This window comes from Gorilla gorilla, chromosome 11 (assembly GCF_029281585.2).
Source record: "Gorilla gorilla gorilla isolate KB3781 chromosome 11, NHGRI_mGorGor1-v2.1_pri, whole genome shotgun sequence".
Lineage (NCBI taxonomy): Eukaryota > Metazoa > Chordata > Mammalia > Primates > Hominidae > Gorilla > Gorilla gorilla.
Genome location: NC_073235.2, coordinates 53,960,644 through 53,974,137, shown reverse-complemented (window position 1 = coordinate 53,974,137; position 13,494 = coordinate 53,960,644). Strand labels below are relative to the sequence as shown.

The window sequence follows — 13,494 nt, the reverse complement described above, 5'->3', positions numbered from 1 at the left end:
AAGATCACTAATAAGTTAATATAAAATCAAGGACCTTCAAGAATACAGCAGAAGTCTTCAGTGGCTGGCAAACCCCAGGTCTGAGAAATTCTGATTCAGAACACTGCTTATTCTATTTTTCATTTATTCAAAACTTCTGATACAGGTTGAGTATGCCTACTCCAAAAATGGAATCTTTTTTGGATGGAATGGAATCCAAAATTTGAAGTTTTTTGAGCACTGACATGATGCCCAAATGCTCTAATGAGCGTTTTGGATTTACAGATTAGGGCTGCTAAACTGGCAAGTAGCTGCATAATGCAAATATCTCAAAATCGAAATAAATCTGAAGTCCAAAACATTTCTGGTCCTAAGCAATTCAGATAAGGAATACTCAACCTGTAGTGTCAATGGATAGAGGGTCTCTGAATGGGTTTCAGTAGTCTGTGAATCCTTCTGAAATTATATACAAAATTTTCTGTATAGTTTTATAGCAGGGAAGAATCTTAGCTTTCATCAGAATCTTGAAAAATGCCCATGACCCAAAATGTTCATGTGCACAATACTGACAAAAAGGAAAAATAAGAAAAATAAGTCACAAATGTGGTAGGCATCAAAATCAAAATACTGTGACCTACAAATCTGTATGGTTTTGGTAGATGTTTGGATTTGAACATCTAGGTTTTAGCAGTAGCAGCCATGGAATCAAATACCGAATGGTGGGAATGAAAGAGAGAAGGGGATGAACAGAATTTAATGAAAAAACAATTTAAAAATTTATCTGAGGTGCAATGCATAAAGACAGTACAAAATAAATGAATCAATTTCCCTGTGCCATTATGAACTGATCTTTTAACAAACTTCTGTAACTGTACTGCTACATCATTTATTAATATACATCGTAGCTAACATCTAAGTTTTTACCTGCTGCTCATGATATATTCTGAGAGCCTTTTTTACATTGGACACTTTTGGAGAACGGATAGGAAGAGTTTTTATTTCAGATGCTGTAAGAGTACTCAAATCACCAATAGTTTTTATATTCTTAGCTCTAATAAGTTGTCCCAGGCCTCTTGCCCTAAACAAAACAGAAACAGGAAATTATAATTATATAGTTTTATTTATATGCTATTTGCAAGGGTTTATCCAGTTGAATTTCCCCATTTAAGCTCAATCATAACTGAGGTTAGCCCACAGTGAAGACAGGCACATGTATGTGTAATTTAAAACAAAATTCGAATCTGATGTGTATGTCTGGTATAAGCAATAGTACTGGCAACTGAATGGGCCTACTGCGTGCCTTGTGCTTCTACATACATCTCATTAATAGATAATTCTTAAGTACACATAATCCCCTCCCCAACTTTAATCAGAAATGGACTTGGTATGTCTGATACATATTATTGAATCATTAAATTCCTCAGAGAAGTTTAAGAATACTTCATCTCCTATTGGGGATTATGCTATGACAGGGCAGCTTGATAATTCAGTTAAAGAGAAACTATCTCAAGGCATCACAAACTACTTGAAATAATTCTTTTAATCAAGATATAGTGAACGATCTACATGCACGCATTTAAGTTTCCAAGACTTAAAACATCAAGGAAACAAACTTCTAATTAGAAACAAAACAAAACAGCTGATGAACAAGTTTTATGTATGTGAGTCTCATGCTTCTTACATGTGATGACTTAACAGCTGTGTGGTTTTGGTGGTAATCTTTGTAAACTTCATCTTATAAAGTAGAAATGATATTCATATTCCTCATAAGGTTTATATTTGGATTTAACAAGATAATGAATATAAGGGTTCAATGCAGCACCTGAAATATTATGCATACATCTTACTATACTAAATGTTTTTCATATTGCCTTATCTGGCCTACCTTCTCAGTTGCATTTTTATTTCAAAAATAAAACGTGTGTGAGAGGAGTACATGCCAATCAATTCTAAACATGAGAACCAAGCAATCAGATAAGTCCTCTTAAATAAGTGGCATCTTGGAATATAAGCAAGAAGCCTAAATAACCACTTACCACATGTTTGATGTAATCTGAGGTAAAATGATGTCAACTGGTGCCACACAGTTCACCAATGGTGGGTAAACACTTTCTGTTGGGCATGGTATGGATTCTTTGGCCATTTCTGAAATCTTAGAATAAATTTCAGAAGCTGTTACACAGAGGTCAACTGACTGAACATGAAAATATAAAGTGACATGAAAACTAAAGCACTTCTTACTAAACACTTCTTTGAGCGCTTAAATTTAGGGCTACGTGATCCTGGGGACAGAAATCCTTTGGCTGAAGTGGTATTATGCTAGATAGAAGAAAGGAGAGAAAAAAACACTCAGAACCCTAGATGACTATAATTTTACAATTTTTACAACTTAGACTGCAATCATTTCTTTAAAATTTCAAAAAACATAAAAAGAGTAATCTACTACCTCATCAATTACTTGCTGGATCATTACTGCCTCTTACCACCTCTTCTCTTCCTTTCTGCTTACCGTGTAGCAGACAAAAGAATATATTTTAAACCAAGGAAGAAGTTTTTCACATATATAGTTCATTTTATGACACATCATGTACATGTAATTCTGTGTCGGTATACATATATGTATATTTTAAAGCCTATAGCTTACCTTAGATTGTGTAGTAGGAGAAGTTTTAACACTTTTTCCTATGGGAGAACTATTGGAAGAATGGGACCTAACAATAGAGCACCGTCTATCAATGTCATCTGCCAATCCTGCTTGGTATATTGGATCTGCAAAGGAGACACGGCGAACCTGAAAACACAGGTCAGGATTTTACTTAACAAAGTTAAAGTTTTTAAAACATTACACCATAAATTTTCATTATGAGGTTACCCAAAAATAGAATGTGGGTTTAGAAAATTTATTTCACCAGAAGTCAGCTGCACAGTTCCTAGCGACTGCCTTCACAGATCATATTAACTCAATACCACAATTCACTCTAATTTTCTATATTTTAAACTGTCTCTGCATAATACCAAAGATTGTGAAAAAGGCACAGTAACAAAAACTTAACGAAGCCAGATGTGGCAGTTAAAAGTGTACGATCTGATTCTAGTAACTTTATGGGATTACCAGACTAGAAAGAAGACTGACGTAAAAACAGAAATGGGCCAGGCGCAGTGGCTCGCACCTGTAATCCCAGCACTTTGGGAGGCCAAGGCGGGTGGATCTCGAGGTCAGGAGTTCAAGACCAGCCTGACCAACATGGTGAAACCTTATCTCTACTAAAAATACAAAAATCAGCTGGGCTTAGTGGCGCATGCCTGTAATCCCAGCTACTCAAGAGGCTGAGGCAGGAGAATCACTTGAACTCGGGAGGCAGAGCATGCAGTGAGCCAAGATCGTGCCACTGCACTACTCTGTCTTACAGACAGAGTAAGGCTCCATCTCAAAAAAACAAACAAAACAAAAAACAACTTAATCTCTAGATTCTCAGAAGAATTTTCAGTGTATCTTGCAAAGTTCAGACACATGAATAAGAGTAACAGGGATTTTGAAAGAACATTTTATTTTTCTTTTTTTGAGAGTCTCGCTCTGTCACCAGGCTGGAGTGCAGTGGCACAATCTCAGCTCACTGCGACCTCTGCGTCCTGGGTTCAAGCAATTCTCCTGCCTCAGCCTCCTGAGTAGCTGTAACTACAGGTGTGCGCCACCATGCCCAGCTAATTTTTGTATTTTTAGTAGAGATGGGGTTTCTCCATGTTGGTCAGGCTGGTCTTGAACTCCCGACCCTCAGGTGATCCACCTGCCTTGGCCTCCCAAATCCCATGCCTGGGATTACAGGTGTGAGCTACCGAGCCTGGCCGAAGGAATACTTTCAAAGTGTTTGTTGAAGGCAAAAAACAAGGTGTCATGTCTATATATTCATGCTTGTATATATAAAATGTATTCTACAATGAATACAGGTTCAAGTTCAAAATTAAGGAATGCCAACATCATACCTTTTCAGGATATCTATTTTGTTAAGTATAAGACAAGTTGAGTTACGTAAATACATTTAACTTTTCCTATTTTTTTATTCATTCATTCAACAAACTATGTGCAAGGCACAAGGCCTGAAGCTAAAGCAGATATATAGATAATCCGTCTTTTCTAAAATAAAAGATCTATAATTTAGCTGAGGAAATGGGGATATAAATAACTATAAGTAAGATCACATCTACAAGTTGATGAAGGCACGAGTTTTTTTTTAATTAGATATGGTCTGGAACATGTATGTAAAACGTAAAACAGCATAATGTTCCAATACACGACAACTACTAAATCTGCTTTATCAATGGCAGTGTTGCCTGCATTCCTAAATCTGTTTCCTCATATGATATTATGGTATGGGGAGCAGAAAAGATGCTAGGAGCCTGATCAATTTGCCAAAGGTGAACAATGTGCACAGCTGCATAAAGATCTTTAGTGCTGTAAAATGAAAGACTTATCTAAAAGGCTTCAATCTCCTTTTTTCGAAACCTTTTCTTCTACCTACCTTTTCCCTAGCAACCATTATGGTAAATAATCAAATGAGTGGCCATATAATTGTAATATTTTGTCATTCACCAGAGGTCACTGTATGGCCAAAATATCCCAACCAAATACTGGGTTCCTTAATATTTAGCCTCATTCCCCTTACCTTATTAACAGGTGATGAGATTTCATCTTCTTGGGATCTTTTTAGTCCTCTCTTTAAAATGCTCGTAGACGGAGAAGCCAAAGGAGACCAGACACAGCGTGTCTGCATGCCACTAGGACTGTCATTTGCTGACACAAGTGAAGGATCAAGTTCCCTTAGTTTTTGAGGAGATGCATTATTGTCTTCTATTATTAGTTCAGAGTTAGCTGTTCCAGATGCCAGAGACTGTGATGGTTCCTCCACTTTCTGTGAAGTATGGTGATCTTCCTGTAAAATATCACTTTCCATTACCATTTGATTGTTATCTAATTTTTCTTCAGATTTACTATACTCAGTATTTGTTTCAGTTTTATTAGCGTCAATGATTCCTTCTTCAGTGCTCATTTCAACTGTGTCACAAACAAAGTTGTCCATTTCTGCAGTCAACATTTTTGTTTCAGCTTCATCAGGCTTTGAGGTTTTGGTAGTTATGCCCTCATTCTCTGTTTCACCAACATGGCCAGTTTCAGCCATTGCCTCACCGATCATCATTTCTTCATAATTTTTCATTTTGGTATTCGTTTCTTCAGATGAGTGTAGATCAGATACACCATTTCCTCCATCTAGTTCCCCAGCTGCTGTTTGTTCAGAAATCTCAGTTTGAGCATTCAATTTTACAGGTATAGTATTATCAGAAAGACTAATATCTGAATTAAATTCCTCAGTTGCTACTTCTTTGGCATTCAGTTTAGCTGTGTCTGCTTCAGAGTCATCATTTCTTTTATTTTCTTCTATTGCTGCTTCTTCAGAAATACCAGTTTTGGTTCTCTCTTGTCCATGGAAGCTAGCTTCATTTCCTACATCCAATTCCATAGTTTTTGCTTTCTCTAGATTGGATTCTGTTACTTTACATGCATTTCCTTCAACAGTAACATTCTCTAGACTCAGTTCCATTTTTGGGGTTTCTTCTGGTTTTTCTTCTTTTGTCTCCAAAGATTCCGGTGAAACATTTTTCGAGTCTCCTAAACACGGGCCAACAGTTTTAAAATTTTCATTAGGTGACTCTTGGCTTTCAAGAGACATTGCTTCACTAGAATCCATATCACAAACTTCCTCTCTAAAGTTTACTATTCCAGAAGGAAGAGATTCTTGCATAGTGTTTTCTTTTGATTTGGTTTCAGAAACAATTAATGAATCATTAATAGTATCATTATCCTCTTTGAGACCCAAATGAAAATTCACACTATGATGTTCATCTAAAAATTGTCCTTCAGAATATGGATTAGCTTGAGAAGTTTCTGATGGGCTTACAGGTGCTTGCACATCTGCCTTTTTTGTTTCACTAATCTCTACGTCATTATTTTCTGTATTCTTTAACCCAATGAGTGACTTTTCCTGAGGTTGTGATTTTTCCCCACAGCAATCACAACCTTTAGATCTCCTCACCCTCCTACTTCTCTTGTGTTGGCATTCAAGTGTTTGAAAAGTTTTTTCTGAAAGCGAAGAAATATCTGATATCCCTATTTTTGAGGATTCTCCCAAACTACAATTATCAAAAGAGTCTCGCTTATGTAATCTCTTAATGGCATTTCTAGTCCTTAGATTTGATTCTGGCACAGGTAGACTTGTTAAGGAATATTCTGCATGTTTGCTAGTTTCATTTTTTTCCTCACACACATTTGGTAAATCATCAGGAACTTGCAACAAATCTGAAGTTACTGTAGAATCCTGACACATTACAGTACTACTTTCATCTTGTTTTTCACAAATCGGAGGTTTTATGCTTACATCTTCTTCAGAACTTGCTTTATAATCATGTGACTGATTTTCAGCTTTTATACATTCCTGTTTCACCACTTTCTCTTCTTGATCTTGAATGTCAACACTTTCATTGCTTTTGTTTTTCCATTTTCCAGATCTCTTCTTCCTAGAACCTTCTTCTTTTGCCTCCGAACTATCAGATTCTGAATTTTCAATGCTGGAAAGCAAACCCTGAGATGCTCTTCTTGTTTGATACCGTGTTCGGCCTCTGACTAGTTTCTCAGAGGACTTATCTACAATGTCCTGGGTACCATCCCCCTCAGACTTAATGTTCTCAGGGTCTGCCTTTTTTTTATTTTGTTCAGTTTCTGCATTAGCACTAGTTTCCCCAAGAGTCTTGTCATGTAAATTACTTCCTTTCTCAATTAAATTCTCCTGTAGAGTTTGTTCAGCAATCAGTTTTTGTTTAGGTAACACATCATCTTTTATATGCAATGGACTCTTCTGAAGAGGTTTTTCTTCTTCCTTACGTCGTTCCTTTTTTTGATGATTATTTTCCTTATCTTGGCTTTCAGTGGTAGACTCTACTACTTCTGAACGTCGCCTTGAAGACCGTCTAAGGGTTTTCTGATTTGGAGTTATCTGAACCTGACTATCCTCATTTACCATTTGATCTGCTGATATTACTACTGGGGGTGTATTCTCTTTGGATTCCAAATTAATTTCTACATTTTTCTCCTCTACAGTATTAGTTTCCAATAATACAGCATTTTCCATTGTTGCTGCTTTAAGCTTTGTATTGTCATGCTCCATTGTAGATTCAGAAAGATGAACCTGATTATCTGACACACATTCTGTTTGATTAAGCAAACCAGGTGGGTTATTTTCTAAGACTACAATGCCTTCAATAGATTCCTCAGTATTTTTCTCCAGCTCAGATCTCATTAAGGGCTTAGACCTTTTATTCCCTGTTTGTTCAGCTTTACCAGCTCTCCGGCTTGATCTCTTAGTTCCATTCACTATTTTTTCAGAATCAGATTTTGAAAAAGTCCCTTCTCTTTGCTTTGCTTTTGGAAGAAAATCTGTTTTAATCATGGTTTCCTGGTTATTTTTCACTGTAACAGTTGATGAAATATTATTCAAGGGGGATGGACTAAAAGGTCTATTTTCTGAACCATCAAACTTCTCCAAAGTAATAAAGGTTTGCCTCCGACTTGTAGGGTATGGGGGAGTTCCAGCAACAGTGGTATTAGAAACTGAACTACTGCTGACAACGAAAGAATTTTCTGTACTAGATGCACATTCAGTTGATGTTTTCCTTGATGAAATTAAAGCTTTTTTTCTTTCATCATTATTACTGTTCGACATTTCTGGACTGGTTTTGTCAAGAGAACCACACTCATTATTTGAAAGGGAGGCCTTTTCAAGATGTTCAGCCATACCACAGTCTTCCGTGACATCTTGAGGAATGACAATGTCACTGTCCATTTGCTCCTCCTGCACAGAAATATATACATATATATACACACACAGATTAATAACCAGCAAACGAGTTTGACTTTCTGGGAAAACTTTAGTGTAAAACTTCGGTAAGCCAAAGATAATCACTGACATTCAATATATGGCAACTATTCCAAAGTTAGTGGTAGATACCTAAAGTTTGTGTTCCTAATTGTAAATATTCAAGAAAAGCCAAGTACATTTATTTTATACACACACACACACACGCACACACACACACACTGACTAGTGTCTGCTGATATTCTGCTAGTATCTGAATGGGAGTTAAAAGGAAATCATACAATAAATCTACAATAAATTTTAAAATTAATAAAGTGAAGACCTACAGACATTTCAGCAGTTTAACAGACTGTATAATGGAAGGGTGATTCTAAAAAGCCCAAAATATGAAATGTCAAACATACCGTAATCATCATCTTAGAATCCTCCTTCGGTTTTCTGGTTAAAGTAGGAATTTCCCTGAAATAAATATTAGTAAGAATATTGTTTTTATAATTATTTGAAAATGAATAAAACAGATATAAAAGTTTGATGGCTTCTGTACTTACATAGGCTCTTCCTGACTATACTGAGTAAATAAGGTATCTTGGGAAATATCCAGATTATTATACATGGCAGGAATATCACACCTGAAAAAAACTATATATAAGTAACTTCAAAAACTGGATGATATTCTTACAATTAGAAATTAAACTTATGGCCAGGTACGGTGGCTCACGCCTGTAATCCCAGCACTTTGGGAGGTTGAGGTGGGTGGGCTGCTTGAGCTCAGGAGTTCAAGACCAGCATGGGTGACATGACAAAATCCTATCTCTACAAAAAATAAAAAATTAGCTGGGCATGGTGGCGTGCATCTGCAGTCCCAGCTACTTGGGAGGTTGATGCGGGAAGATCACTTGAGCCCGGGAGGCAGAGACTGCAGTGAGCAGAGATCATGCCACTGCACTCCAGCCTGGGTAACAGAGAGAGACTCTGTCTCAAAAACATAAAACAAAACATAGACGAAAATTACAATTCTACTAAATTGTTATAAAATCATGACCTAAATGCGTATTTCCCACCTCAGAGAAGAAATTCAGTTTATAAATATTTGGTACATTACTGGGTAGCTTTATACATTATGAAATGCATTTACGTACAGTGTAACTTTTGGCATTAAAATTTAGTACACATGGCCGGGCGTGGTGGCTCAAACCTGTAATCCCAGCACTTTGGGAGGCCGAGGTGGGCGGATCACGAGGTCAGGAGATCAAGACCATCCTGGCTAACATGGTGAAACCCCGTCTCTACTAAAAGTACAAAAAAATTAGCCAGGCGTGGTGGCACATGCCTGTGGTCCCAGCTACTCGGGTGGCTGAGGCAGGAGAATGGCATGAACCCGGGAGGTGGAGCTTGCAGTAAGCCGAGATGGCACCACTGCACTCCAGCCTGGGCAACAGAGTGAAACTCCGTGTCCAAAAAAAAAAAAAAAATTAGTACATGTATTTTAGTTCTAAACACAAAGTTACACTTTTCTTGCATGAAATCTAAGCCTGAATACCAAATACCCAACTCAAGATAAAAGGCCTACAAACCGCTTTGTTTTGAGAACTTCTTTTTGATGATCAGTTAATATTCTTTCCTTTGCATCTTTTCCTTCTGGAGGTATAAACACAAAGTCAGTAGACTTTTCCTCTTCCAAAAGAATTTCACCCTTTACTTTTAAAGATGAAGATTCAAGTTTCAGCTGCAGATTTGAAAAAATAAGCAAATGTACATTTTAGCTTCAAAATTATTTTCCAATATTTCTATCACTCTCCTCTAATGACACCATTTTTCAATAGTGATTATGAAAGTTGATGATACTCATGATCCATAACAAATTAGTACAATGTTCCCCACTTCCTTTCTGCCTCTAATAAATACTAAGAAAGTAGACAGTATTAAACCTCTTTACGAAGTATGCAAGTCTGTGCTTAACTACAAAGTATGGACAAAACCGTTTTGTCAGGCTAACACATGGAAATGAACTGATTTGGCAGGAGGAGAGTATATTTGCAGCTCTCAAGTTGAGGCATGACTTAGTGAAAGTCGCCAATACAAAATGCCCTACATACAAGTAACTTTGGTACTACAATATTATCTTAATAAATGTTCATTGGAACCATTGCTTTAATTCTACTTATAGTTGCTACAAGAATGTGGCAGAGGTATTCTTAAAAAATAACACTTTTCTTTCATTTCACCAGGGCCATGGTCTCAAGATTCTAGAATAACCTTTACTGGAGGTCATGGAAGAGAGAACTGTTGTCTAAAAGTCAAGTTAACTGGCAACTAGCATGAGCTTAACATAGGTGTCTTATCTAGGCATTATTTATTTCTATTCAAAATATTAAGTTCTAAAATCACAATAATCCTAAACAAAAGTTCTAAAATATTTTCTCTTGTGCTACCTATGTTAGTCATTCATAACTAGTCTCATTCCATCTCAAGGGGGCTGCTGCCTGGAATAACTACAAGTAACAGTTGCTAAGCATTACACAGGAACTTACCTTTCCTAACCAGGAATCATCACCCAAGGCTTCTGGGTTACCATGCTATCCTAGCAGTCTTTCTACATCAAATGCCCTCAATTCCCCTGCAATCCCAACCTTTATTTAGTCTTTTATAGTTCTTTCATCCAATTTTTAAAGTTGTATGTAAGTTACAATATACTTTATCTTAAAAATTTTGATTAAACTCTTGAAAACATACTTTGGCTGCTGGTTTCATACTTTCTTTTTTATTCTTTGTTTGTGCCAAAAATGAATCTCTTTTTCCATTTGATTTTCTCTCCATGCCACTTATCTTCACATTTAGTTGTGAATTTTCTGTCTGTTTTATTAAAAATGAAACAATTTCATTAAATAGAACGGTAATATTTTGCTTTTCCTTTTCACGTTTTGAAAATTCCTGCCTAATAAATAGTAATTGCAAATATTGTCAAAATTTTTTCTAATTATTCAATCCCATAAAAATCAAAGAAAGGAAAGCCACTGTCTAATTCAATAGCAAATGGCTTTGGTGTCTCTTTAATAGTAGCTGTTTAATACCATTCAATTTTATGAATTCTGAAAATGAGACATGTCACATAAACACATAAAGTGAATTAAATTACTACATTCAAACACTCTACCTGTAACTGAAAATATTTCTAAGAGAATATTCAAAGCCATAGAACTTTAAACATTAAACAATTGAGGGTTAATAAAGCATGTATGACAGAGCATATTTCCCCTCAACAGAATATATAGCTTTTACAGACCAAATTCCACTGAACTCTTTAACAAGTCTAATTGTTAGTTATCTAGTGGAAAATTTTTACTTCAGCCAAAAGCAAATGAGATACTTAGTTGGCTATAACAGTCTTTTTTCTCCCCAAGATTCTAAACGAAACTAGCTATACCCTAGCTGCTCCTGAATAGAAAAAGGTTTTCTAAGAACACTCCAGCTCACAAGTCTATAGTACCCGTGCCTTTAACTACTACATCTTCAGGCAGTAATCAAATATTATTAGCCAAAGAAACTTTGCTCCTAATGCGATGTGACAGCAAAGATTTATTTTTCTGATAGAAGAACTGAGAAAATCAATTTTTTAAAAATAAGAAAATGAACAGCAGCTCTGGCTTAGACATGGCTTAGTAACCATTATTTCCAGTTTTTCCAAAGCAACAGCAACAATTATGTATTTTACTCTTTGTGAGCAGCACAGATGAGGTACCCGAGTTCAAAACAAATGATTAATGACAAGAATTAGAGATTATTTACATGGGAATCTCTAGTGAAAATCACAAAAGAAATTTCAGGCCACACAACTGACAATGTGGAAAAAGCCTATGTTACAAAACTCTTTTCTGTTCAGGTTCTACTTATTTATAACTTTCAACAAATAACTTAAATGTCCAAAAACAAATGAACAATAAAACCCCCCAACTTACTCCATCAGAATATGGTCCACTGGATTCCTCCATCATTTCAACAGTTTCCAAACCAGGCAACAGGAGCAGAAATTTTTGTTTGGCTTGTGTTAGTACTGGTCTTTAAAAAAGTACATAAAATATATACCTTAAGTCAAGTAGTACTGGTGAACACTGATGATCTGTTAACAACAGCACTTTAATTTTTAGAGCATCAAAATACATCTTTATTTTTAAATAAAGACTGTTCCTTACTATGTGTATATAGAACTGAGAAAATTTTTTTTCCCTGTACTTTTCTGAATTTCCAAATTTTTATCATGGAAAATTCCAATAAGAAGTAGAATATTATATAAAGTATTCATGTCTAGCTTTAATAATTATCCAGGCAGGGCACGGTGGCTCACACCTGTAATCCCAGCACTTTGGGAAGCTGAAGCAGGCAGATAATGAGGTCAGGAGATTGAGACGATCCTGGCTAACACAGTGAAACCTTGTCTCTACTAAAAATACAAATTAGCCAGGCATGGTGGCACGCACCTTCAGTCCCAGCTACTCAGGAGGCTGAGGCAGGAGAATCGCTTGAACCTGGGAGGCGGAGCTTGCAGTGAGCCCAGATCGCGCCACTGCACTCCAGCCTGGGCGACAGAGTGAGACTCTATCTCAAAAAAAAAAAAAAAAAAATCATCTATTTCCTGTCCTCCTTGTCTCTTTTATTAAGGATAATTTAAACTGCTTTTCTTGGCTCCTGAAATCAAGGTTATTCTAAGCACCAACGAAAAGGTGAAATAATGTTTAATAATTATCATGTATTCCAAATAGTAATATTTCAACTAAGGAATCCTCTGTAACAATACCCCATAAGAAAAGATTATTTTGAATCAAAGTATCAATTTATATGATCACAACAGAATAGTTAGTTGTATGTAAGTTTTGTTGTTAGCATACTTTAACTCTTCAGGATAAACCAACATCATCACTTTAGCAAAAGTGGCATTCCAGAACTGAGCACTCTGTTTTCGAATCTGTTTATTCTTGTGCAGAAATATTATGCATAATAGTGGGGAGAGTTGTTCAAGAAGTTCACTATCGTAAGTTCCGGTGTAGCTGAATTGCAGACAAGCAATAATTTCTCCCAGTAGCTTTTCTAACTAGGAAAAAGGAAAAAATAAAAGCAAAACATATACTAAATATTAACTCACAGAATATATGTTGCTATTTCAATATTTAAAATTAAGACAATTTTAAACTAACCCCCACTGTTGCCTTAAATATATATCCCTCTTTGTAACTCGACAAATTATCAGGTAAATTTGCTTTGGTTATTAATATTACAGTTCAATTTTGAACTTATTTTCTATTAACAAAAGAAATTATGTTTTTGTAATAATTATAACAAGATAAAGTTACCTACATACGTTCACCTAGAAAACTTTGGGTCCAATCGCCATCATATACAAAGGGATGAGCTAAGAGTTGATTAACTAAGCTGGGCTCGGTGGTTCACGCCTGTAATCCCAGCACTTTGGGAAGCCAAAGCGGGCAGACTGCTTGAGCTCAGGAGTTTGAGACGAGCCTGAGCAACATGGCAAAACCCTGCCTCTACAAAAAATACAAAAATTAGCCAGCAGTGGTGGTGTATGCCTGTAGTCCTAGCT

General features: G+C 36.2%; 1 protein-coding gene across 20 annotated transcripts in view; it reads right to left on the bottom strand.

Annotated features, from left to right (window-relative positions):
* Positions 1–13,494, bottom strand: part of RIF1 (replication timing regulatory factor 1) — a 96,854-nt gene that overhangs the window by 36,259 nt on the left and 47,101 nt on the right. For 9 of the 20 annotated variants that reach the window (XR_008677885.2, XR_008677886.2, XR_008677887.2 and 6 more), the window contains 11 exons: positions 12,785–12,987; positions 11,858–11,957; positions 10,635–10,754; positions 9,476–9,627; positions 8,450–8,530; positions 8,306–8,360; positions 4,641–7,877; positions 2,624–2,770; positions 2,221–2,298; positions 2,016–2,131; positions 904–1,057 (listed from right to left, as the gene is read on the bottom strand). Coding sequence is in view for 14 of the 20 variants with exons in the window: in XM_055380857.2 (XP_055236832.1) it covers positions 904–1,057; positions 2,016–2,131; positions 2,221–2,298; positions 2,624–2,770; positions 4,641–7,877; positions 8,306–8,360; positions 8,450–8,530; positions 9,476–9,627; positions 10,635–10,754; positions 11,858–11,957; positions 12,785–12,987 (4,443 nt within the window). In the remaining 6 variants the exon portion in view is untranslated. The remainder of the gene's footprint in view (positions 1–903; positions 1,058–2,015; positions 2,132–2,220; positions 2,299–2,623; positions 2,771–4,640; positions 7,878–8,305; positions 8,361–8,449; positions 8,531–9,475; positions 9,628–10,634; positions 10,755–11,857; positions 11,958–12,784; positions 12,988–13,494) is intronic. The other 11 variants (XR_008677888.2, XR_008677889.2, XR_008677890.2 and 8 more) reach the window with 2 other exon arrangements.